Source organism: Prosopis cineraria, unplaced genomic scaffold (genome assembly GCF_029017545.1).
Source record: "Prosopis cineraria cultivar Desert tree isolate PC_DT_omini unplaced genomic scaffold, ASM2901754v1 PC10, whole genome shotgun sequence".
Taxonomy (NCBI): domain Eukaryota; kingdom Viridiplantae; phylum Streptophyta; class Magnoliopsida; order Fabales; family Fabaceae; genus Prosopis; species Prosopis cineraria.
Genome location: NW_026555341.1, coordinates 1050198 through 1075181, shown reverse-complemented (window position 1 = coordinate 1075181; position 24984 = coordinate 1050198). Strand labels below are relative to the sequence as shown.

The 24984-nt window shown below is 34.9% G+C and overlaps 3 protein-coding genes across 5 annotated transcripts; 2 read left to right on the top strand and 1 right to left on the bottom strand.

Moving 5' to 3' along the window:
* The first annotated feature begins 10497 nt into the window (after positions 1 to 10497).
* LOC129284627 (calcium-dependent protein kinase 18-like) lies at positions 10498 to 15337 on the top strand. Its single transcript, XM_054920152.1, has 12 exons — positions 10498 to 11001; positions 11823 to 11953; positions 12255 to 12296; positions 12490 to 12601; positions 12683 to 12761; positions 12876 to 13045; positions 13245 to 13371; positions 13555 to 13670; positions 13751 to 13858; positions 13984 to 14046; positions 14318 to 14491; positions 14724 to 15337. Exons 1-12 carry the CDS (start codon positions 10597 to 10599, stop codon positions 14874 to 14876), a joined length of 1680 nt encoding a protein of 559 aa, XP_054776127.1. The 5' UTR covers positions 10498 to 10596; the 3' UTR covers positions 14877 to 15337.
* A 711-nt stretch (positions 15338 to 16048) lies between these two features.
* LOC129322238 (transcription factor bHLH121) lies at positions 16049 to 19903 on the bottom strand. Of its 2 annotated transcripts, XM_054968410.1 has the most exons (6): positions 19704 to 19903; positions 19549 to 19633; positions 19125 to 19246; positions 17126 to 17253; positions 16573 to 17040; positions 16049 to 16498 (listed from the first exon to the last, which is right to left on the bottom strand). In XM_054968410.1, exons 1-6 carry the CDS (start codon positions 19744 to 19746, stop codon positions 16349 to 16351), a joined length of 996 nt encoding a protein of 331 aa, XP_054824385.1. In that variant the 5' UTR covers positions 19747 to 19903; the 3' UTR covers positions 16049 to 16348. The 2 variants fall into 2 exon arrangements, with proteins under 2 accessions (XP_054824385.1, XP_054824384.1); XM_054968409.1 differs by having other exon boundaries at positions 19549 to 19870.
* Positions 19904 to 20197: 294 nt separating this feature from the next.
* Positions 20198 to 24859, top strand: LOC129322237 (DNA-(apurinic or apyrimidinic site) endonuclease 2). Of its 2 annotated transcripts, XR_008596230.1 has the most exons (11): positions 20198 to 20399; positions 20485 to 20596; positions 20903 to 21121; positions 21358 to 21443; positions 21693 to 21808; positions 21911 to 21991; positions 22408 to 22608; positions 23119 to 23276; positions 23361 to 23651; positions 23740 to 24040; positions 24439 to 24859. XR_008596230.1 is itself a non-coding variant. In XM_054968408.1 (10 exons), the coding sequence occupies exons 1-10, from the start codon at positions 20226 to 20228 to the stop codon at positions 24505 to 24507; spliced, it is 1896 nt and encodes a 631-aa protein (XP_054824383.1). In that variant the 5' UTR covers positions 20201 to 20225; the 3' UTR covers positions 24508 to 24859. The 2 variants fall into 2 exon arrangements, 1 of the variants encoding a protein (XP_054824383.1); XM_054968408.1 differs by having other exon boundaries at positions 20201 to 20399; positions 23361 to 24040.
* Positions 24860 to 24984: the final 125 nt, after the last annotated feature.

Genomic DNA, 24984 nt, shown 5'->3' with positions numbered 1-24984 from the left:
GTAAACAAAATGAATAATGGATGTGTGAGAAATAAACAACACACGTATGTAAAATTTATAATTCTCATTAACAGCATAATATTATTATAAATTTATAACTTTCATTTCACTTGCATCAATTGTTCATTTTTTATTAATTAGTTGTTCATTTTTTTAAAATGAGTTAATTATGTGTCTAACTTCACTTGTTTATATTTATAGGGGTGGGTTATCTCCTTTGCTTCTTTTTTTTCCTCTACCGTTTCTCCACTGCAAATCCAAACTGTTCAAATTAAATTTATATTTTTAAAAATTATCAAATATAAATTTTTAAATTCAATTATCCAAATCTGCACTTGCCTCTCCTTTGTTATCTTTTGTGGAGGAGAAAATTCAATTCCATATTTATAGTAGTATTATATTATTAATAAGAGTTAAGAATTTTACTTTTATCAATTCTTCATTATTCACACATCATTTATTTATTTTTTATATATTAGTTGTTCATTTCGTTAGAGACAATAAAATTATTTGAGTTAACTTTTTAATTTTATTTTAATTTTCTATATATACAATAAAATTTTAAAATTTTAGGAGAGTCGATTGAAATTAAGTTAAGTAAAGGGGTTGATTGAAAATTGTCCTAATCTTAGTCCTTGGCCAACGTAAACTGAAAAAAAAAAAATAGATATGATAATTAATTATGTAGTGTGTGTCCTCACTCATACGTCGTGAAATTTCTTCGGGGAGTGCAGTGGACTCGGAGTCCCATCATCAGTCGCTGACCAGGTCTTCCCTCCAGTTGTGACACGTGTCCTTGGTTTGTTGGCAGAGATTGACATCACGTGCTGTATCATTACAAAAAAAAAAAAAAATCAACTTGGAAAAGAAAACCCTTCCGACGTTGCCACCCCACCTCGAACTTTCTTCCTTCTCGTTCTTCTTCTTTTTTTAATTTTATTAATCAAAACCCAGAGGTTATTATTAATTCAATTTCTTGAGCAGAGCAATGATGCTTGTGTGAAATACGGGTGGGAATTTTGGGGAGAGGGAAGCCCTCCTCCGCTGAAGAGGTTCGAAATTTGAACCATTCAAATTACTCAACAATTCAGATTTAATATTTTTTATTTAAAATTTTTTAAAATAAAATATAAATTTTAAAATTTTTAATAAACTTGTTTACCTATTTGTACCATTCAAATTTAATATAAATAATTTATATTTAATATTAAATAAATTAAATTTTTAGATATATTTAATGTCAAAATTTTTAATAAATTTGTTTACCTATATGTATAGTCTAAATTTAATATAAATGGTCCATAGTTAATATCAAATATTTTATAAATTAAATTTTTAGATATATTTAAAAAATTTTAATAATTTGTTTACCTGTTTGTACAGTCTAGATTTAATATAAATGATTCATATTTAATATCAGATATTTTATAAATAAACTTTTTAGATGTATTTTGAACAGTATAATTTTAATATTAAATTTTTGGAAAAACATACCATTTGTTCCTGCACTTTACTTGTGTTTTGTTACAGATTTTTGCACTTTTTTTGATATTTTAAGTCTCTATACTTTTATTTTTTAGTGTTTTACATTCATTCAAGGTCCCTACACTTTTTTTATTTAGGAATCTATAACACCAAAAAATAAAAGTATAAGTATCTATAACAAAATATGAGCAAAATGCAGGATCAAAAGATATGTCTTTTTTAAATTTTTTAAAATTTTTATAAATTAAATATGGACTATTTATATTAAATTTGAATTATTCAGACTGATAAATTTATTAAAATTTATATATTTTTTTATTTTTAAATATAAAAATAAAAAAAATAAAAACAACAAATCTGGTGGGAAGGGCGAGCAAACCAACTAGAAGACTGAGGCATATGCATAATTAATTAGTGTAATTTGTATGTCAGATATCTGAGACATGTCTAGCTCACTTTTTCTGTTTGATTTGCTCCTGTCCGATTCGTACTATGTCTTAATTTATTTTATTAACCTGTTTTCAGCATATTTGGACATTTGCTTTAAATATTTTATGAATATTTATTCTTCATGTTAAAAAATATAATTTAAACAATTGAATATTTAAAAATATAATATATTTTTATTTTTTAAAATATAATTATTGTTTTTTAAAGCACTTTTATTAAATAAATAACTTTATATTTTTTTAAGATGAAATACTTTATAAAATAAGAATAAATATAAAAATATAAATAATTATTTATTGAGGTGGTATTAAATGAAAAGAGTATTTTATTCCCACTCCTTTTTTCTTTTCCTTTTGAATTTGGATATTGAATGCTTATATTATCTAAACTATTGTAATTTAAATTAATAATTTTAAATTTATATTTTACTTAAAATTAATAAATGAATAAATTTATTTAAAATATTGATCTATATTTCAACGATTTACACAGCACAAGCATTGAATACCTGTAACACGTAGAGTTCTTTTCCCAGGCAATCGAATATTTTCGATCTCCCTAACAATTATATACCAGTTACCACAGTTCAAATCCTTTGTCCACCAGCGCAAGCAAGATTAACTAGTGCTCTCGCAGAATTTTTCTTAGTATGGCACCGAGTTCATCCTGATGAGAACCCGTGATTTGATTGGGTAAAATTTGTTGGCCAGGAATATTTTAAATTTGACGTGATTTTCTTAAAAGATACCGTGGAATAAAATATTATAAACTTTAATGTGTTTTCTTCTATTTCTATGAACCAATCCAAACAAGTGTTTCATTTAGAGAGTGCATGGTTATAAAGCGGGGGGTTTTATTTTAGTTATGGCCGAATCATTGCTCGCGATTGGGTTGCTTTAAAAATTCGCTCACGTGGATTTATAATTAACCACCGACATTGCCAGATCGTCCACTTTTCACACAAAACGTGCAAATTTGTTTATCCTGATGCGTATGAAGCGTAGCCCATTTCACACTTCTTATATTGACAATGACAATGAACGTTATGATAATTTCATAAAAAAGGACGGACGCATTCTTGCGAAAACAAACGCATCTCAATACCCATTTCTCGGTCTTCTTATAATTAATATAATCCCTCCGTTTTGTTTAATAGAATTAAAATTACACAACAATTCTCTTGTATTAAGTTTGGATATATCTGAATTTGAATCTGTGCCAAATCTATTATTTGCATAATTAAAAAAATGTGTGGATTTGGATTTAAGTCTTATTGCTCTTCATAATTTTAATTTTTTTTAAATCCTTATTATTTTAAATTTGCATGGTAGCTTTTCTTTTTCTTTGTTGATGGTAGATAGGAAAGTGAAAGCAACTTGAGACATGTTAAAAACCACTGTCCTTAAAAACTATTTAGTACACTGGTATGGCAGATTGGCAATTCCTCAAAATTAAATAAGCATGTCTTGCAAGTAAGTAAGGGTACAAAATAGCACAGACTAACAAGAACAAATACTCAAATAGCATAGCATACAACACACAAGGAGGAGGAAAGAAGGCAAGCAAAGTGTTCTATATGCATGCATGCCTATATATAGGCTAAGATCTTGGACGTGAACATTGGGTCTTTAATCACCGAAATAAACCACCATTAGACCCTAGTTACACACATAAACCACAATTAAACCTCGGTTACATGTATATTATTTTTGAAGCCATGGGGGGACAAGACGATAATAAAAATAGATTAGTAAAATCCATTTAAAAAATTGCTTAAAGCCCAGAAATGGTTAAGCTTCAAATTCAAATTTCAATCAACCAAAAAATAAGGTTTTCTAGTAAGCTAATTTAAATAAATAACTATTTATTTTTTACAAAAATAATTCGATAAAAGAAACCCAATGCCTGTTTAACTTGTGTGCAAGGGAGATGAATTGGTTGTTTTCAACTAAGATTGTCCCAAGTTGGCCTGTTCAGTGTGCTTAAGCCCACTTTCCCTTGAAGTTTATTTTACTAGTCAATTTCATTTCTTAGTATTTATACATGAGGAGTTCTCTTCATGTGAGCAGCGTGAAACTTCTTCTTTTGACACACACACAATAACTACAACATTCACTTGTCGACTTTGATTATCAGCGTTGTCTAATACCATATTTTCGATACCAATCGAGATTAGATTGTTGGCACCCTCGAGATAGGACTGTCAATGTTGACTTGGACTAAATGACCAATTTTGACAGGTACTTGATGTAACATCCCAATTTAAATTTTAATAATTGATTTAGGTTAATAGAAATTTTAAAAAAATATTTAGAGGTAAGCAAATTAGTAGAAAATGATTATTAAATCTAACTTAGGATATAATTCTAAATTAAATTTTTTTAAAAAAAATTATTAATTAATTAATTAAAAAATAATATTATTAAATTATTATTACTATTATAAAAAAAAGAAAAGGTATGAATAAAAAAAAAGAGGAGAACAAAAGACTTTCGGCTGCCGCATGCATGATGTGTATAAAATAATAAAAAAAAAGAAGAAGAAGAGAGAGGAAAGAAGAAATAATAAAAAAAATGTGTGGGACCCACTAAATTTTTATAAAAACTCACCCGTTTCCTTTCGTTTCTTCAATTCTTTTCCTGTGCGCGAGCTGAGGCGGAGAGAACGCGAGTCGCTGGTGCGAAATATCTAAATTTTTAAGGTAAGAGTTTTTAATAGGATATTTAGGGTGTGATTTTAAACTTTTCAAGATTAAGTAAGTGTTCTAAAAATTTTTCTTAGTCATCCTTCTTCTTTGATTTCTGAGTTTGTAGTGGTAGAAAATTTAAGATCTGGAAGAGGGATGAATTTATGTTGAATAAATATAATTTTTGAGGTTGTCAGTAGTATAATAAATGTTCTAGAGTATAAATTTGTTGATGATCTTTGAATTTGTGACTTATGGATCAAATTCTAAACTAGATTTGAAAATATATGTTAATTTATCAAGGTTTAGATGATCATTTGGGATGAGAAATAAATTATTATGGTTATAGGATTATGATTCTAAGCTAGAGACTCAATTTTTAATTTTTGGGTATTTTAGGTACGAATTTATGAAATAAAAAGAAAATTTTGATAATAGAAATTAGTTTAGAAGTTAATTTTTAGATTATTAATGTTTATTGATAATTAAAAGAGGAGTTAAAAAATTTTACGTAATAGTATTAACTCTAGATTTGTATTAAGATTGAGATTAAAAATTATGTTATATTTTTAATTCTATTATTAGAATTATTTTATTAGTTTCAAAAATTGAAACTAATATTTATAAATAATATGTTATTTGTAGATTGTATTACTGGTGAAGATTGTGGTGAGAGAGAAATTTTAAAAAATAATTTATTGAAAAAGTCACAAGGTAACCATGCTTTTAATTTGTGATTAGTGTTACTTCATGTTAATTGGGTGATTATTGAGAAAATTATGAATTTGTTTGATTATTGTGGGAGGTATTGGGAGACTTGCTATTGTTGTTATATTTATGTGCCACGTGGTACGCTCCTATTGGAGCTCAATAGGTGACTTGTAAGGGCTCGGGCTAATCTACCTTTGGCCGGGTAATTTAGCACCGAGTGAGGGCTACGGCTCGAGGTTAATGGAGGGATATAAGGATGGTTATTTGTGTGTATTGTAATATTTCTTATATTTGTTGGAATTATATTATTTTTAATTCTCACTTAGTAAGCACACACTTAACTGTTTGTATACACTATCATAAATTAGCTTTGGTTACTGGGACTTTTGAGTCTCATTATGTGGTTAACAATTTTCAGGAGAAGAGCCACGAGTGACACGTGAAGGAGTCCCAGAGGCTTAGTGGTATAGATCCACTGTCTCTTTTGGGTATTTAATTTATGATTTATAATGTGTTATATTGCCAATATTAGGGCTTTTTGTTTATTGTCAATTATATGAATATATAAATGTAATCATGCCTTTCAAACTATTTCTATTTTTGGTACAATTTGGATGACTGTAATTTTAATATTTGATTTACTTTGGATTGATTAAAATGGCATGATTATAAAGTCAAATAACTGGCTTGTGTTGAAAATTAACTAAATTGCTTATTTTACTTGTTGGGAGTATAAGGATGGACAAATGTGATTTAGTTTACTTGTTGGGAGTATAAGGATGGACAAATGTGATTTAGCCTAATAGCATGTGGGAGGTAAAAATTTATCTGAAATGTTATAGTGTGTGAGTTGAAGGCAATTATAAAATATTTTATATTGAAATTATTGATATAAAAATGTGTTGGATGATTGTAACCCAACTATGGTTGAGTTAAATTATTTAAAAAAAAATTTTGGTGTGTTACACTTGACCTTCGCCATCGACTAGGAACGAACCATCGGTGTCGACTGGGACCTGACCATTGACGTCAATAAGGAACGGATGATAAGTGCTGACCAGGATCGGACAACTAACTTCGATCGAGAATTGACTGCTAATGTTGACCAGGATCAAATTGCTAATACTAATAGGGACCAGATCACAAGTCTCAGCATGGAACGGATTGCTAATGCCTATTGGAATTAGACTGTCGGTATTGATCGGGACCATACCACATGCGACGATTAAGGATTGGAATGTTGATGCCACCCAAATTGGACGGTTGATGCCAACTTGGAACCAACGGTTGATTTCTATCGAAACTAAACTGTTCGCATCGATTGGATGAATTGCAAATGTCATTTCACTTTCAACCACCCTCCTTTGCTACCCAGTGCCATTTGCTGTCGACATCGTCATTCGATGCTGGTCCAATACCATCATCCAGTGTTAGTCCATTACCACCATTCAATGCTTGTCTGTCACATCTAATCGATGTTGGTCCACAGCCGCTATAGCCGTTTGGGACCTATAGGTGATCACCATATTCAATATGTCCTAACACTGCTATTAATAGGGAATGGTCTAGTGTTGTCATCTAGGTCAAATCCACCTCTTTCAAACTGTTGTAATTGTCTCGTGCTAATTTGTAAGCATTGTTTGGAATTGAACGACCAATGTTGACTAGGATCGGGATGTCACTACTGATCAAGATTGGACCGTTGATGTCGTACGGGTTCAGACAACCAAAATCAACCAAGATCGAGTTGCGACCCTTGATTTGAATTAGACTACTGACTCTGATTAGGACCAGACCATCAATTCCATCTAAGTGACTTTTAAATTCAAACATAAAATTTAAAATTTAGAGTTTTATTTGAGATTCAAATAAATAATTTTAATATTATAATTTAAAATTTTTTATATCATCTAAATAAAGAATTTAGAATATACATATTCCAAATATGAGATTTTAAATATAAAATTTTAAATTTAAATTTCTAACCTAAATTTAAATGTAATCTTAATTTACTTTGCCGTATGCATTGGGGATGCGGATATATAGTCAGTCATACAAGGCCCCAGCATGAGGGCTCCGGCATGGTCTTTGGATACAAAATCCCAAAAAGATGAAGGGGTGGGGGGCCCTGAACTGTGAAGTCAAAGTGTGTGTTCATTTTCAGTAAAATGATTATAGAAGTTGGGGTATATTCCAACGGCGAGGTATATACCGGGCCAGACCTACGCTCTTTCCTGAAAGGACTAATTATAAAATCAACGACAGGAATTTGAACATGCATGGTTATGGGTGGATTGATCAAATGGTGAGTTTGTCAATAAATTTGGTTGCAGCTATATGCACCTAAAATAGTTGGTGCTCCAACGTTGATCATGTCATTAGATGTAACCAAGGTACGTAAAACCGGATCGGTCATTGAACCGGTTATGGCACTGGGTCACGGGTTAGTGGTTCAATCAGGGTTGAACCGGGGGTTGAACCGGTGGCAAACCGGTCATGATTAAAATAATACAATCTAAATAAAAAGACATTAATTATAAAAATATTCAACTAAATTCAACCACTCAAAAGTCTAACAGTAATAAAATACAATATTTTAAATATCTATCATTACACTTACAACTCTTCAATCTCAAAAGTCTAGAGAAGAGATGGAAATAGAGTTGGAGAAGAGACGGAGATTGAGCTAAAAAAAGACGAAGAGTCAGAGACTAAGCTGGAGAAGAGATGAAGATAGCAAAGACAGAGATAGAGTTGGAGAAGAGATGGAGATAGAGCTGGAGCCTGAAAAAGAGACGGAGACTAAGCTAAAGAAGAGACAATGATTAGGTTAGGGTGAGAGAGGAGAGACACAGATGAAACGCCGAAATAAATGCTATCTGAAAATCTGAATTGGACTTAGCGTGCTCTATCTCTAATTTTTTATTTTTTAACTTTAGTTTTACTTTTTATTTGTTATCTTATTTCTAAATTTAGCACTCTAAAAAATAAAAAATGAAAAAAAAATTTCAAAAAAAATAACCCAGTTAACCCAGTCAATCCATCGGGTTAACCGGGTTATATCGGGTTGAACCCGGGTTGACCGGGTTACACCGGTTTATTTCGTCACCGGTTTAGGAGTAAACCCAGACCGGACAAGGGACCGGGTCACCGGTTTCTGGAATGACCTGGCCGGTCCGGTTCGGGTTTCAATACTATGGATGTAACCTTATCCAACTTTGTTTTTGTGTTGATCTTTGATTAGCCATTCACCCTTTGTGTATGTATGCCAAGGCCATATGTAGACAGCGGTTCACCATCCAATTCGTTTACTCGAGTGTCTATACCCTGTTTATAGATGACAACACGCTCATGTTGTGCATCTGCGCCCAGCTAGGGTATCCTCGCAGTGACTGACATATACTTTAAACAGAAGAATGCGATGGTCAAATGAAGTAGGTTTTTTAACTGGCGGGATATTCAAAACTGGGTTTCTTTTTCTTCCATTCGGGCAGACTTTTCTAATCAAGTAGCAAGAGTCGAAAAGCATGTTAGTGAAAGAGCGATTTTTATTTTATTTTATTTTTTTAAAAAAATTAAAAAGAGGGAGGATCTGACATCCATTTGTTGACTTGGTAGCTTAATTTGAACATTGTAGTAATGGTGAATGGATAATTAAATAATGGAAATATAAATAGATTAAGGGGGCGCGTGAAGGGGAAGACCGGGTCAACATATTCACTCCATTTGGCATTTCTGAATCTCCGTGGGATTCAAAGCAATAAATCAATCAGGGAAGGGAGTTGGTAGTTTCGTGACATGACTTCATCACTCCATCAAACTCCCTGGTCCCGACCCTGGCCCCCACTAGGCACTAGCCTTTGGCGCGTCCTGGCCCCTCATCTTCCAAACATTACACTGTCTTATGTTCTAAAAATTATCTATTTAGCCCTAAGCTTACCTTCTTGAAACATAGTCCTTTAATTTTCTTTCAAGCAGTCCCTCTATTTTTACAAATGTTCAAAGGTCAATCCTTGCCCTGCGGTAAGAGTAAAAATCTTAATCCTTCACCTTCAAAGATGTGATTGACTAAATCATTTAAATACCATTCTTCTATTGAATAACCAGATGCTCATCAATTATCTTAAATTTTTTATTGGATTAGGATTCTTCATATGAAAAATATTACACACACACACAAAATAACATCCTAATAGTTCAAGTAAAAGTTCCAACTATATGCTTCAAAATGTATATGTATACAACTAAAACATATAATTATAAGCAACATTACAAGCATCCTGTAAATCTGCCCAAAGTGCAAATTTTAACTTTCATAGTCCTGCTTAAATTTAAAATACAGTAATGCGTGGAAGTATTGGAAATATATGTGCGCCTTGTGATATACATTATTTTTCTCAATAGAAAAATGTATAGGGAAATTTATGATTGTCCTCTCTTGTGCCTCAAACATTATTTTTCCATACTCCCTTACATCCTTTTCTTTGATATATTTTCTGTCCTGAATTTCAATTTCAAATGCTTGTAAAATATAGGGATTGATTTTTTTTTTAAAATAATCTATAGGGACTGAAATGACAACCTTGCCAAATTACAAGGAACAATCACCAAACGATGATTTTTCCCATAAAACCATAAATCTAATTCATCTTTATATTTTACTAGTAACAAAAAACGAAGTGTTTATATTTATAGCCGTTTCTCATTCATTAAATGCATATATTTTTACAAATATAAAAAAAGTTAAATGATATAATGTACTCCTGCCCATGCTGACGAGTTATTATAATAAGATGATATCAATTTTTGGATCAATTGAAATTATATGTTCTGAGAGCATATCTAAAATATTACAGCGCGAAACACTTAAATTTAGAAGTCCATGGGTTAGCCACTCAGCCTTGGATATAAATATATTAACAGAAAAACGAACCCTGAAAAGAAAAGAAATAGGACGAAAAATAGAAAAGAGAGACTGGAAAGACAGGTGCTCTCCACTGTTCGGCTAATCAATATGTATTAATGTTAGTTTGTTTTAGACTTGTAATTCTAAATTACTAGTTTAAGATATGAACGTGAATTAGCCGTGTTCACATTGTATCACATTGTCTGAAACCAAACCAATCTCGACCGTAAAATCACCCTCCGACAACATTTTGATTTTTTTATTTCTATCTGTCAATCGCCTTCGTCTTCGTGGGAGCTATCGCAACTAGCATTATATATTGAAAATTTCCAATGCAATTGCTCTGTCAATAGCGATCATGGGCACCTGCTTCTCTTCCACGAAAGTGAGTGGCTCCAACAGCAATACCACAGCGAACGGCGCTACCGCCGCCGTCCACCACAATCGCAAAGAGACCGCCAAGCCTCAATCCCGCACAACCGCGATTAAATCTCAAGCGACAAACGATCAACGGCCTAAAGCACCGAAAGAGATCCGCAGCGCTCAGCCGAACAAGAATCCCCAGCAGCCCAAGCCCAAAGACAAGCAAAATCCCAAACGCCAGCCGTGCGGGAAACGGACCGATTTTGGCTATGACAAAGATTTCGATGCGCGTTACTCGCTCGGAAAATTGCTGGGACATGGTCAATTTGGTTACACATATGTTGGAGTAGACCTAGCAAATGGGGATCGGGTGGCGGTGAAAAGAATTGACAAGAGCAAGGTATGAATTCTTTGCATTTGTGAGTTGGGCTGGTCATTTTTGGGTTGATTTTTCTGCTTCTTCTTTCACCTGTATCCATTTGACTATTTATGAAAGAGTTTGCATTCGTCGTTAAATTGAGAACAAGTTAGTTTTTCCTTTAATCATTGTATCTCTAGTTGCAGCTTCGTCACGGTCAATGGATTAGGTAGAATTCTGGGACTGAGTGCTAAGTGCATAATTCGTTTTGGTGTTGAAGATTATGATCGTTATTTGGACAATCCGATAATGATAACTTTGTTTTAATTAGCTCTCAACGGCTGTGCACTGTTTCCCTGTTAGCTGTTACGTCTATATCGTTCAATTCCCATGTTGATCTCAGTTTGCTTGAATTTCCAGTGTTGAAGTCACTTAGATGTTTGGTCTCCTCTGTATCGATTTCCTAGATTCTTATTCCATATACATTTTTGTTGTTATTCGCGCTAAAATAATCTTTTATATCCGTTGTAGTTATTCTTCGACTTCTTGAGGATCCGCATTTCTGGTTTTTGAGGCTGATGAATTTAGTAAATTTTCTTACCAGGAATGTAGTGCTTGTGTGGTATGGTTGTATTGCTAATTCTGTTGCTTATATGCCAAGCCATTCCTCGTGCGCTTGTCTGAGAGTGAGTGAACTTGAAAGTATGGTCGAGCATTATATATTCCTTCAAGTTTTGTAGATGCTAGCATTTGTCCTGAAATAAATGTAATTTGGATTTGAAACTTATAATATGTTTGTAATTATTCCTAGTTGCTATTGGCTTGTTGCCGTTGTCTCTATCTAATCCTGAAATATGTGGCAGATGATTCTCCCTATTGCTGTTGAGGATGTTAAGCGAGAGGTAAAGATTTTGAAAGAACTCACAGGCCATGAGAATGTGGTTCAGTTCTATAATGCTTTTGAGGATGATTCATATGTATACATAGTTATGGAGTAAGTTTCCTTTTTCCCCCTTAGTTTTTATTTTTTAGCTTCTTAAATGATGTTTTATTATATTTCATCTGATCTTGACCAACGGTTGACTGCTATTTTTTTCCCTTGATATTTTGAGAGAGGGACTTATTTTTTGAGAACAGATTTATCAAATGACTTGTAATGTATTTGCTTTCATATTCTTTCTTTTTTTCACTTGTCCACGTGTTCGCATGCATGCATGCATTTATGTACCTTGAATGAAGAAATGCATCTATGTTATCAAAAAATTAACCTTCATGTTATGACATATAATTCTCAGGTTATGCGAGGGTGGTGAACTATTAGATCGTATACTGGCCAAGTAAGTAACGTTTGAGCTCTTAGATATGATTTACTTTTCCTGGCTAATTGGCTCCTCATAATGTCTACTTCTGCTCAAATTTCAGAACTGCAATGACTAAATGACCTTAAAACTTATCTATTCTGTCAGATTTCTGCATCAAGTGGAAATTTTTGGTATTAAAAATTACTCCTTCTTGCTTTGTTTTAATCAGGAAGGACAGCCGATATACAGAAAAAGATGCGGCAGTGGTTGTAAGGCAGATGCTCAAAGTTGCAGCTGAGTGTCATTTACATGGTTTGGTCCACCGGGACATGAAACCGGAGGTATGGTTAGCATGTCTGGCATGTTTAAACTATATGGAGTTGTGTTATTGACAATGGATTCTTTTTTAAACTTTCATGCAGAATTTTCTTTTCAAATCAGCTAGAGCAGATTCGCCTTTGAAGGCTACTGATTTTGGCTTGTCAGATTTTATTAAACCTGGTGAGGACACATTGTTATCGTAATCGTTGAAGTGTTCATTTTATCTTTGTACCAGTCACTTTCTTGCAATGTTCATTTTGGATTCATATTCCTCTTTTATTTGAAAATTTGCAGGAAAGAAGTTTCATGATATTGTTGGCAGCGCTTACTATGTTGCACCTGAAGTGTTGAAGCGTAAGTCAGGCCCAGAATCAGATGTATGGAGTATTGGTGTAATTACATACATATTACTTTGTGGGAGGCGCCCGTTTTGGGATAAGACAGAGGATGGTATTTTTAAGGAGGTATTGCACATTATTATGTCATGCTGAGTTTCTTGTTGATTATTTGGGATGTTTTTCATTTTATTTTCCTCTATTCACTGATAATATTGCATCTTCGGTCTCGTTTTCATCCTCTGCATGGAGGTGTGAAAAAGAAAATGTTTTTCTTTTTTATTCATATTACCTTCTGATGTTTTAATTCTAGATCTAATATATGCAGGTATTACGTAACAAGCCTGATTTCCGGCGGAAACCATGGCCATCTATAAGTAATGCTGCAAAAGATTTTGTAAAGAAATTGCTCGTAAAGGATCCTCGGGCTAGATTAACTGCAGCCCAGGCTCTATGTATGCATCCAATTATTTCTTTCTATATAGGAGGGCTGTATGCTTGTCCTGTTTTAGCCCTTCCAAATCATTTATCTAATAGTCACCGCCTGAATTTTTGTCTAGCTGTGTAGATTTTCGTTTCCTTTTAAGACAAAAGCTTCCCAGACATTGAATTGTTTTAATGAATTTCCATATTTTCAGCTCATCCATGGGTTAGAGAAGGAGGAGAGGCATCAGAAATTCCTATCGATATATCTGTCCTAAGCAACATGCGGCAATTTGTGAAATTCAGTCGGTTGAAACAATTTGCACTCAGGGTAGGACATTTGATTGAGGTCTTTGCATGTTAAACGGCATAAAGCCTATTGCTTCACCGTCTTATTTGATTACCTTGCAGGCACTAGCTAGCACGCTTAATGAAGAAGAGTTGGCTGATCTCAGAGATCAATTTGATGCAATAGATGTGGACAAAAGTGGTGCTATTAGTCTAGAAGAGATGAGACATGTAACCCATAAACTTTCTTTTTGACTAACTTGAATCTGAGCACATATCACTTGCTTATTAGTAATTAATAACCCCTTGCATATCAAGTTATTATCCTCCTGGTCTAAAGGGCAGATTTCTTGCAGGCTCTTGCTAAGGATATCCCTTGGAAGTTGAAAGATTCCGGCGTTCTTGAGATATTACAAGCGGTGAGTAGATGTGATCTTTTGCAGTTTCTATCCTTGTACTTTTTTGGGTTAACATTAGTGCTTATTTACCATGTTTAAATTTAAATTTTAGAAGACATGGATTTTCTCTAGATACAAACCTCACCAGTGAGATAAGACTTGTTAATTAACATTTAACTATATTATTTGTGCAGCTGCTATTAGAATAGATTTATTTTGCCTAATGATGACTGCTCTATCCTACTCTGCCATCAGCATCTTTTATAAGATTCACTGTCTTTTGTGCCTGTAGATAGATAGCAACACAGATGGGCTTGTGGATTTCTCCGAGTTTGTGGCTGCTACATTACATGTACATCAGTTGGAGGAGCATGACTCTGAAAAGTGGCTTCACCGGTCACAAGCTGCTTTTGAGAAATTTGATATAGACAAGGATGGCTATATTACTTCAGAAGAACTTAGATTGGTTGGTTAAGCTTTCCATTCATTTTCTATGAAAAATTCTCTCAACAATTAGAAGTGGTCCAGTGGTATATACGATTTTTTTTTTTTTTTTGGTGGTGGCGAATAGGGGAGTGGGAATGGAGGTGGCAACTGGCTAGAAAATCTTCTTCCCCTTCAGCTCTGCATATATTTGTTAACTTTTTTCCAAAATCATAAACTTTAACGGCAACTAATGTTGCTTTTTGGCTTTACAGCATACGGGCTTACGAGGATCCATTGATTCGCTACTGGAGGAAGCTGATATTGACAAGGATGGAAAAATCAGCCTCCCCGAGTTTCGTAAACTCCTAAGAACTGCAAGCATGAGTTCACATAGTGTGACAATCCCACGGAGGATGCTAGATTAGAAGTTTTTCAGAGGAAAAGTAAGTACGCAAGGGTGGCGCTGTGGTGAAGTTCTTTGGTGCAGATTCTCCTCAAGCCTTCATATCTTTCTCTGACCATTCAATGACACTCTCAAGCTGCACTTAGTGGATGTTGAGTCCCACGGATTCCATGGACACGAGGACATCAGGAAGACTATCGTCAAGACTCAAGAGGTGTTTGGCAGAGTTTGTGTAGGTACAGTTTATTTGGGCCTTCGTGGATTGGCTTTTGTACCAATCTCACCTGTGTACATTTTGAAATTAGAGGGCTTCCTTGGTTGTGCCATTGAGTGATGCATTAAGTGTAACTATAAATGAACAAACGAAAGTTTTAGTTGAGAGCTCAGTTGTCTTCCTATTGTCCAGCCCTTAATTTTAGGGAGAATTGAGAATTATGTTGAATTCTTACACAATAAAATTAATTACTGTAAGATTTATTTTTATTTCAATTGTTAATGAACTTTGCAGTAATTAATTTTTTGTGTGTGGGATTTGGATTTAATTATCTCTTAATTTTATGATATTCCTCAATCCCTTCCTGAGACTTCTTTCCCCCTTAAAAAAATTGTAAATACTATGAAATTAGTTGTATGCATTTTTGATTTTTGGAACCTTAATTTCTTCCAAAAGAAATATAATTTTCAAAAATATTTTCCATTTAGTAAGGGGAAAAGAGATATTTAAGGAGTGTAAAAACGACAAGTATTTTTAGAACAAGCTTAATTAATGAATTTTTTTTTTCTTATAACATCTTATACTACAAAATATTAAATTAATCTAAAATAAATAAATGGGAGATTTTTATTAATTTCGTCACCATGATCCCGAGCATTAATCAATTGAATCAGTTTTTCCCCCCAACAATTCGAATTTGTTAATTTATGACAGATGTTTAGATTGAAAAGATAAAAATAAGTACATTGGTTAAAAGACACTGGATAATGAGGAATCTAATGCGGTTTGAAAATTCAAGGGGATCTAAGGCCCAAAGTTGGTGTGATTGATTTACTTGACCTGGCACTGTTTACAAATGAGCACTACTTTAAGTCCTTGATCATAGCAGCACAAGTGCAGATTATCTTCGAACAAAAGGACAAGACAAAATCTGCACACTTCTTACTCCGCAGTCTCTATGTCGAAGAAAAACAGGCAAGAAAACAACCAGCGTTCTCAATTCCAAGTTCCGGGGGTCTTTAAAATGAGTCATCAAGGTGCCAAGAAGAAAAGTCAGTCCCAGAAAATGACATAAATTAATTGTGATGCGCATGGCTAAAGGCAAATCATCTTGGTAATTTACGATAACCGCTTGCTTATCTATTTACACATAAGGCCAGGATAGTTAATAATGATCTAGTACACAAAGAAGGCTGTAACGCATCTGTAATCTATTCCAGGAAAAGAACTCTTCCATGAATCATTTTGCTTATTTTTGGTGGGGAGAACCATGTACATTTTCATTTATCAGACTTCGGGTTGTCACCCACGCTGTTAGAGCTATCTTGAGGTCCTTGAGACGAAGAATGCCTGCTTGAAGTACTCCCATCGGTGATGTTTCTCGCCCTCCTTAATGAATGCTTGCCCTTCCTCGCTCCACAAGATGATTCCTGCAGAAACTCAATTAGAGATTCGATTATTTGAGTGCTGCTACGAGTTTGCTTTTAAACTACGATTAACTCACCTGTTGCGATGATGATCCAGGAATCTTAAGTTCAAGCTTGGTAGCAACATCGTTAGACTCACGACATCTTTCAGCATTGCCAGTCCTTTCATGATCTGGCGACTTACTTCTGGAATCTTGTTTGCTTGAAGTGTTGGACGTCGAAGCATACTGGCCAGTTGGCTGCTCGACTGGGGGATTAACTGGAGCAGAAAAGGGGACATATGTGGAACAAGGATTGGGAATCGGACCTGGACTTTGGTTTCCAAAGAAAGGAAAAGGTTGAAGTGATGGATGGAGGGAAATTGGACCGGAAGAAATGGGTATAGGAACTGGATATGAATACGGTGGAGCCATGACAACTGAATGATCAATTGCAGTCCACGGGAACGTGACTCTGACTCTCTGCTGATACTGTGAATTAAGATTTTCAATGTCAGATTTTAGAGATATCTTCTCTTCTCTGAGTTCATTTTTCTCCTGCATTAGCTGCAAACACAAAATAAACAGACGCAGTAAGCAGCTGACAAGCTTTGTAATCTCGAAGGTAAAATTTAAATAAAAACAACCTTACTTCATGTGATTCTTCAGAAAGTGCTGCATGCTCAGCTTTTAGTCTATCGACTTCAGCAGATAAATCTTTTAGCACCTGAATTGTGTCTGTAAGGATAGTGGCCTTGTCATTCTTTGGCCTATCTGGATCTGCGATGTTTAGTTCCACAAGAATATCTCAATCGCTTTTTTAACAAACTGATAATGCATCTAAAGATGGAAAAAGAAGCAGCAGATGTGTTCATCCGGTACACAGAAAATCGCAAAAGGTTGGTGTTTCATCCCATCATCACTCACATCAGAAATATACATCTTTCTCAAAAGGAAAACAATCCGTCATCAATGAAAAAGTAAACAAGCTAAACATAGAGGGCGCATCATTTCAGTTCCCTGTGCTGACAATACTACCCATCATTTAAGACACTATTGTTTACTTAAATAACAATGATTTTCTTCATATGAGATGACTACTAGCAATGCTTCATCTAATCAATATCGATTTATCTTTCAAATTATAATCTCTATAACATGGTCATTGCTCTGAAAATGATAAAAAGTAACGAAATCTAGAACAGGCCTCTTTAGACATCACTTTTTTGTAATAATAGTTTTTTGGTGCATGCACAGTAACAGTTTCCTGTCGTTAGGCAGAGATGAAAAGTCTCCCAGTGTGATGCTTAGTGGATTTTCTTTGCTTACTTCTGTTCTGTTCCCCTCGACCTAACCCCTGCTAAGTCCTCTGACCCCTCTCATATAAATATATATATATATATTTGGCCAGACTGACCTCCCTTATAATCAAGAGAAAGTAGGCTCAGGTAAAAAAGTAAGAATCAATTCTTAGAATCATCACGTGAAGATAGCATGTTCACTATTGTGAAAGCTGCTTGGGTAAGTGGCTGGAAAGGAAGTTTGAAAACGGAGAGCATATTTTTGATGAAGGGAAGGCTTTACATAAACAGTTTTGACCATCAAGGTGCAATCAAGTGTGTTTTCAGGCTACCAAGAAGAGATTGCCTTAACCTTGGAATTCTAGGCACAGGAAGAAACTGCACCAAAACGAGTTTCTTAACATCAATTGTTAAGTAACGAAGACCAAAGACATAAAATTTACTCAATAGGAAGAATGCATTTGTAAGCAAAGGTCAACGACATAGTCAATGAATGAAGTGCGCAACGTCGCATGACAGATATAAGCAGACAAGATTCCCATCTTGTGAAATCAATTAGTAATATCACTATCAATTACATATGACCCATCTAATAAGTAAATATATTTTTTTAATCACTTCTCCTATTTTCTCCCTTCCTTTTCCTGTTTTCCACACGAGAGAAATTGTGGTTAAAAAGCAGCCTGCAGCCCTGCACCTGTGTGGGCGGGCTCAAAAGTTATTTTGACTAAAGAATGCTTTCCTAAAAATTAATTATTTCAACTATTTAGAAAAAGATAAAAGTAGTATTTTAAGTGTTTTTTTTTTCCCAGAAACTAAAAGTATTATCATCTTTGAAAATGCTCTTTTCTTAAGCCAAAAAATTGCTAATCCCACTTCATATTTATTTACCCAGAACATACAGCAGAACGACAAACAAATCACATGACATTACGAGTGAGGTTACTCTAAGCAAAAAAGCAATCTCAGTAAAAATAAAGTTTCAGAAAGAGTTCTAAGTTCTAATCAACAGTATTTGCCACCCTATTACAAAATTATTGGGTTAACGATAAATAAGGACCTTGTAAGAACATTAATGTCAGATTAGAATTTTTTAACATTGACGTTTCTAAATTTCAATACTCCTTTCACCATGTTTCAGTACTAAAGTTCTCAATTTGGCATTAATATTCTCACAAGGTCCTTACTTGACATTCTCCCAAAGTTATTCATGCATGTACAAGTATCAACAATAGGTTTCATATTTCAAGGCGCTTGAAATCAGCTAATCTGAGAAATGGATGTATGATGGGCCTATGATTCATGAAGCAGGAATTGATTGTTCATCACCAAAAGAGTGCTGCAGTTAACCTAATGTGTTTCCCAGCTCTAGGAAATGCTCATTTAGTCGATCCCTCCTCAGTTTCTCGCGGTCCGCCTTTTGAAGTTTTCTTGCAGCAACTGGATCCTGTGCTTCAGCTTCAGGCCTGTGCCTACAGAGAAGTAACCCCACAGTGGATATAAATCATCAGACACTCACATTTTTGGGAAGGCTGCAAATGCGACTATAACAATCTGAAGCACCAACACAAAAATCTTGATTCACTCTCAATCCGATATTCTCAAATTTCTAAAACGTATTCCATAAGAGGGCACTTTAACATCACACAACTTTCAATTAACAATTATTATTATCTTAATAATTTGTTCGATGGTTAGTCTGTCGTAAACCTTAAAAGCAGTCGACGGTGATAAAAAATTATAGCAAAAGAGGAGGAAAAACAAAAAAAAGAACCTGGATTCGGTATGCGAATTCTGCAAGCGGTTAGAGGTGACAGTAACAAGTTGAGACTGAGGCTGAAGCGAAGAAGGCGCTAAATCTGCTGCAACAGATGCGAATTTAGACAAATCTTCAGGTTTCCACCGATCCATTTCAAAAAAAAATTCAACCTTTTCTTATTTTTCTAAAGTTTCTCTTTGACATAAGATACATTCAGCTCTCTACGGCGAGCCCTTCATGATAATCTCATCCAAAAATTTTCGGCAAAACTGCGAGAAAGTGGCCCAGACAAGGACACTCCAACCCTTCAAACTTGTGCTCTCCACGAGCCACTCGGGGATAACGACGAAGACATCTGGAATTTTCATTTTTTGCTTGTTCAAGAAACAATTTTGGGAGGAAAATGAAAATTGGAATGACACTTAAGGACCACAACAGTAAGCAAGGTCGAAAAGCCAAGAACAGTAAATTGTACCCTGACTCCGAGATGTTTGTTTTGTTTATTCTTATTATTTTTTTTTTGGGGGCAAAGTATTTGAGATTAATATTAAGATTTTAACTTTAACCAGAAACACTATTAAGATTTTATATAAATAAAAAACATATCATGAAATATCAAATCACTCAAAAACATATTAAATAAAAATAAAATTGGGGAGGAGGGAGTATAATGGTCAAGTAAGTTTTGGCCGATGCTGGGTGAGTTTGGATTCCAATTTCCGGACTCTGGAACCGAAACAAGCTCAGAAAGAGGGACAATGAAGATAGTAACTTACAACGTGAATGGCTTAAGACAGCGCATAGCGCAGTTCGGCTCTCTTCGGAATCTGCTGAATTCGTTCGACGCTGATATTATCTGCCTTCAGGTGCTTTATCTAGTATCTACTCTGTTGTAGCCCCCGCTGTCTCTGATATTCTTCGCATCCTTAATACATTTTCGAGCCATCGCAGGAAACAAAGCTGAGGAGGCAGGAAGTGACAGCGGATTTGGTCATGGCTGACGGATACGAATCATTCTTTTCGTGCACCCGTACCTCTGATAGAGGTCGAACTGGATATTCCGGTGAGTTGAATTTGTTCCCTGCCTCAACCACAGCCATATTATATGTTCAGGAAACTTTGTCCCCCGTAGTTTCTACAGCTTGTTACTTTACCATGGTTGATATAGTTTTCTGGGGTTCTTTTGCTTTTGCCTATCAATTTTACAGAGGTTAAGGTCAAGTAGCACCCATGTGGTGGCATTTTAGAGCTCCTATTATGGTTACCTATAATGAAAAGAACTAATTACCCTTGATCCCACTGCTTGTCTCTAATCTCGAGTGCATTTGAAAATCATTAATTTAAGCACGAACTTCCTCTGGGTATACAGGCGTTGCCACGTTTTGTCGCGTAAAATCGGCGTTTTCAAGTGACGAAGTAGCGTTGCCCTTAGCGGCTGAGGAAGGATTCACAGGTCTTAATGGAAACTCTCTCCCTGGGAAAAATGAATTGCCTTTCTTCATGGAAGGCCTACTAGGGTTTTCCAATGAGGAGCTTCTTAGTGTTGATAGTGAGGGACGTTGCATCATCACCGATCATGGTCACTTTGGTGAGTTTTTTGCCCATTACTGATAAATTTCAACTGGAATCAATCAATTATAAAGCCTGGTTCTTTATTTATTGAATTTCCTTTTTGTGCGTGGCCAAGTTATATGACATTAAAGCTTCTATAAGTTTGACTGTAAGGATGGATTTATTGTTCATGCTAAGTCTTGTGCACTATCTGTTTTCTATTTTCATAACAAATGTAGTAGTTTTGATAAAATTTCGCTTCCATCTGGCCAGTTCTTTTCAATTTGTATGGGCCTCGAGCTGAAAGTGATGACTCAGAGAGGATTCAGTTTAAGCATAACTTTTTCAAAATATTGCAGGTATTTTTTTTTAATGTATATATGGTCTTAAACCAATAGAATTGTAACTAAGTTTTTGCAGTGCTGAATTTTGTAGTTGCCTTGAATGGGGCATTTTGTTATATGTGCTGAAACATTTGGCGTGTTGAAATGTAGTTTTATGTGTGCTTTAGTTGCCTACCTTACCTCTTTACAGATGTTCTTCCACCTTTCAGTTTTCATTTATTTACCTGGTATTGTTGGATTGATTCTGATAATTTTCTTTAGTAGAAAAGATGGGAGTCTCTCCTGCTTCAAGGAAGGAGAATATTTGTTGTTGGTGATCTCAACATTGCACCACAAGCAATAGATCGCTGTGAAGCAGGACCTGATTTTGAGGATAATGAGTAAATTGCTTACTGAATTTCTGTGAAGTATTATTTGTTGGTGTCTAATATGATTGTCAATTTCTCAAATGCTTACCACCTTACCGATCTTTTCTTGTGTAGATTTAGAAGATGGTTCAGGTCTATGCTACTTGAAAATGGTGGCCAATTTTTTGATGTTTTCAGAGCAAAGCATCCTGATAGGTTTGGACTTATAGCCGCCTGAAATGTTGAGTGTTGAATGCCTGATGTGTTTGTATACCTAGAAGTCTAATCCCTGATACATGATAAACATTGCCTTCTTGCAAAGTAGAGAATGTTTCACTCTGTCTCTTTGAATATATTTTCATTATTCCCATATTGGATTTTTATTGCTTTCAAATAGAAGGGCCTTTTCAATTTGCTAAATTCACTCCCGTTATTGGTTTATTTCAGAAAAAAAGATTTTTTAAATAAGTGATTCATTGATTATTTGTTTAAATATTTTATTTTTAACCTTCAATTTGGCACATTATTGCTGGTAGTATATGCATTATCCTCCATAATTGTTTCCTTTTCAAATTTAAGCAGTGATTTTCACTATGTGATTAAACATTGGTGCATGTTGAGATTTAATGCAGAAAGGAAGCATATACTTGTTGGCCCCAAAATACAGGGGCTGAAGTATTTAACTTTGGGACAAGAATTGACCATATTCTGTGTGCGGGATCATGCTTGCATGAAGCAGATGACCTGGGAGGCCATAATTTTATAAGATGCCATGTTAAGGAGTGTGACATTTTGTCACAGTATAAACGATGCAAACCTGGAAGCAGCCTGAGGTAAAGAACCTAACAACGCTATCAAATAGACGTATCATGTGTATGTCTTTAAGCTATTTTCTCTATCCTGGACAAGTGACTCACATCAGAAATATTTTATGATGCTAGATTATTGTTTTCGCCCTTTTGCTAGACTAGATTATTGATTGTATTATAAGATGTTTTATGCTTTCAGGTTTTCTGTTTTGCCCTTTTTGTATTGTGTATATCATATTTATCATGCAAATTCTCATGTTCTTTGAAGCAAGAGAGACCAGTTAAGTATCATGACATAACCTCCATACATACAAAAAGAACTCATCTGATTGTTTACCATTCCTCATTAATGTTGCTTATCAGATTCATATTTGTATTCTCTCTCTCTCTCTCTCTCTCTAATTCTTTTTGAGGTTCTTTAATGGAGCAGTGGCATACTGCATTCCATGGTTTAAGATTTGCAATTGCATCCGTCTCTGCTGCATGTCTCTCCTTGGAATCAAGGATTTAACTTTGGTCCTCTTATATGTTCAGTGCCCAGAGGTGGAAAGGTCGAAGCATTAAACTTGAAGGATCTGATCATGCTCCAGTTTATGTTACTTTACATGAAATACCTAATCTCTCTCTGCATAGTACTCCCTCCTTATCTGCCAGATATGATCCCATGGTTCGTGGTTTGCAGCAAACACTAGGTACTAAATGTTGGTTTTTTTTTTTTTTAATTATAATTTCTGCACCTTCTATGATTAAATTGCCTCAGAGCTTTTGTGTTGCAGTGTCTGTGTTGACAAGAAGACAAGTTTCTGAACAAATGAAATCTTGCAAGACGTCAGGCTTGATTTCAGGTGAAGACATTGTCAGTTGGAGAAGTTGTGAAAGAGTAAAAGAATCATTCGACAGCAGGGGTTTGTCTGTCATGACCACCAGTGAATGTGATGTGCCTTCAAGCCAAGATTCAGAAACTAGTCTTGAATCAAACAAGCAGTCTGGTGGTTCTTCTCAGGAGGCTGTTTGTAACAATTTAGTTTCATTGGGCATTGAATATGATAAAGCAATGCCTGGAAAAGGTACTCAACCTAAGAAAAAAGCGAGAAGTAGTGTAGGGTCCCAACTTTCATTGATGTCCTTTTTCAAAAAAAGTGCAAACGTTGACAGTGCAGAATCCTCACAACTTGACCATCACCCAAATGAAGCGTCTGCAGTGGTTGATCAGAGTGGCGGTTCCAAGCAACATGAGTTGTGTACGGACGTCTGTGAAGATGTATCTAAATTTACTGATGATTCTGCGAGGAAAGAAACTAGTAATGTGGCTTTATTGGAGTGGCAGAGAATACAACAGTTGATGCAAAATAGCATACCGCTTTGCAAGGGTCATAAGGAACCTTGTATTGCTCGAGTGGTGAAGAAACAAGGTCCTAATTTTGGTCGCAGATTCTATGTTTGTGCTCGTGCTGAGGTAATTTGTTTCATTGGATGATCTTTCGGACTGTCCTAGATTTCTTGTATGAACATTGTCTAGCAAGCTTAATTCCAAACACTGAAATTCTGCTGCTTTATGAGGGTGGCAAATTTCAGATTGAAAAATCTAAGTCTTGGGGCTTTAATCATTAAATAAGGTGTGCTCAGACTATGCCCATCCAAGAATCACGTAATTCTGGAACTCTCAAGTCAACCTCTTCATTTGTTTCGAGAGGGGGGGCGGGCTGTTTCAGTTCTGCCCTTAGATACACGTTAACCTCGGCCCGTATTAACATGGCCAAACCGTCTTCGGTTCTGTTTAGGTTAATTGACCATGTTATTCTGCGAAATAAATGCGATTTCTGGGAGCTAAGACTCATTTTTTCCTCTCTGCAGGGACCTGCATCCAATCCCGAAGCAAACTGTGGTTATTTTAAATGGGCTACATCAAAATCCAGGAACTGATTCTCAATTTGATGTTCTGATTGAAGGGATGAGAACCTAACTATTGCCCTCTTCCTAACTGATTTGTAGCTGACATCCCAGTTTTGCAAAATTGCGGTCAAATTTGTGTAGTTTCTTTCTGCGATTTCTGACATTTTATTATTCAATATTCACAAAATGGTTTTGTAAACTTTATTCATTCGAACTAGCACACGCAGCTTGTGCATAAGGCCATGTGTGGTTATTAATTTAAAAGTGAAACTCTGAGGTCTCAAAATAAGGGTCATTTTACAGTTCTAGTAAGTTTAACGGTTTAATGTTCGTCGATGGTAATAAGGGTATGCCGGGATATTTGCCGACGTTTTCTGTTCTATGAGAGGAATTCAAAGTTCTTTGCTCACTTGCAGAGTTCTATTGATGTTCATATTATTCGAGTAGATTTATTTTATTTTGGAGCATTAATTTCTTGCCTGCAGCCATACAAATGGCAGTGGTGTG

Bases quoted from the DNA above. Each gene is read 5' to 3' on its own strand.
- LOC129284627 (XM_054920152.1), top strand. From the start codon at position 10,597: ATGGGCACCTGCTTCTCTTCCACGAAAGTGAGTGGCTCCAACAGCAAT. The intron at 12,297-12,489 runs GTAAGTAACGTT...TGTTTTAATCAG, and splicing joins TTAGATCGTATACTGGCCAA to GAAGGACAGCCGATATACAG. The intron at 13,859-13,983 runs GTAACCCATAAA...GATTTCTTGCAG, and splicing joins GTCTAGAAGAGATGAGACAT to GCTCTTGCTAAGGATATCCC.
- LOC129322238 (XM_054968409.1), bottom strand. From the start codon at position 19,685: ATGGATCGGTGGAAACCTGAAGATTTGTCTAAATTCGCATCTGTTGCA. The intron at 19,247-19,548 runs GTTCTTTTTTTT...ACTTCTCTGTAG, and splicing joins AATTCGCATACCGAATCCAG to GCACAGGCCTGAAGCTGAAG. The intron at 16,499-16,572 runs GTGAGTTAATCG...GAGTTTCTGCAG, and splicing joins CTGGATCATCATCGCAACAG to GAATCATCTTGTGGAGCGAG.
- LOC129322237 (XM_054968408.1), top strand. From the start codon at position 20,226: ATGCTGGGTGAGTTTGGATTCCAATTTCCGGACTCTGGAACCGAAACA. The intron at 21,809-21,910 runs GTAAATTGCTTA...TTTCTTGTGTAG, and splicing joins CCTGATTTTGAGGATAATGA to ATTTAGAAGATGGTTCAGGT. The intron at 24,041-24,438 runs GTAATTTGTTTC...TCCTCTCTGCAG, and splicing joins ATGTTTGTGCTCGTGCTGAG to GGACCTGCATCCAATCCCGA.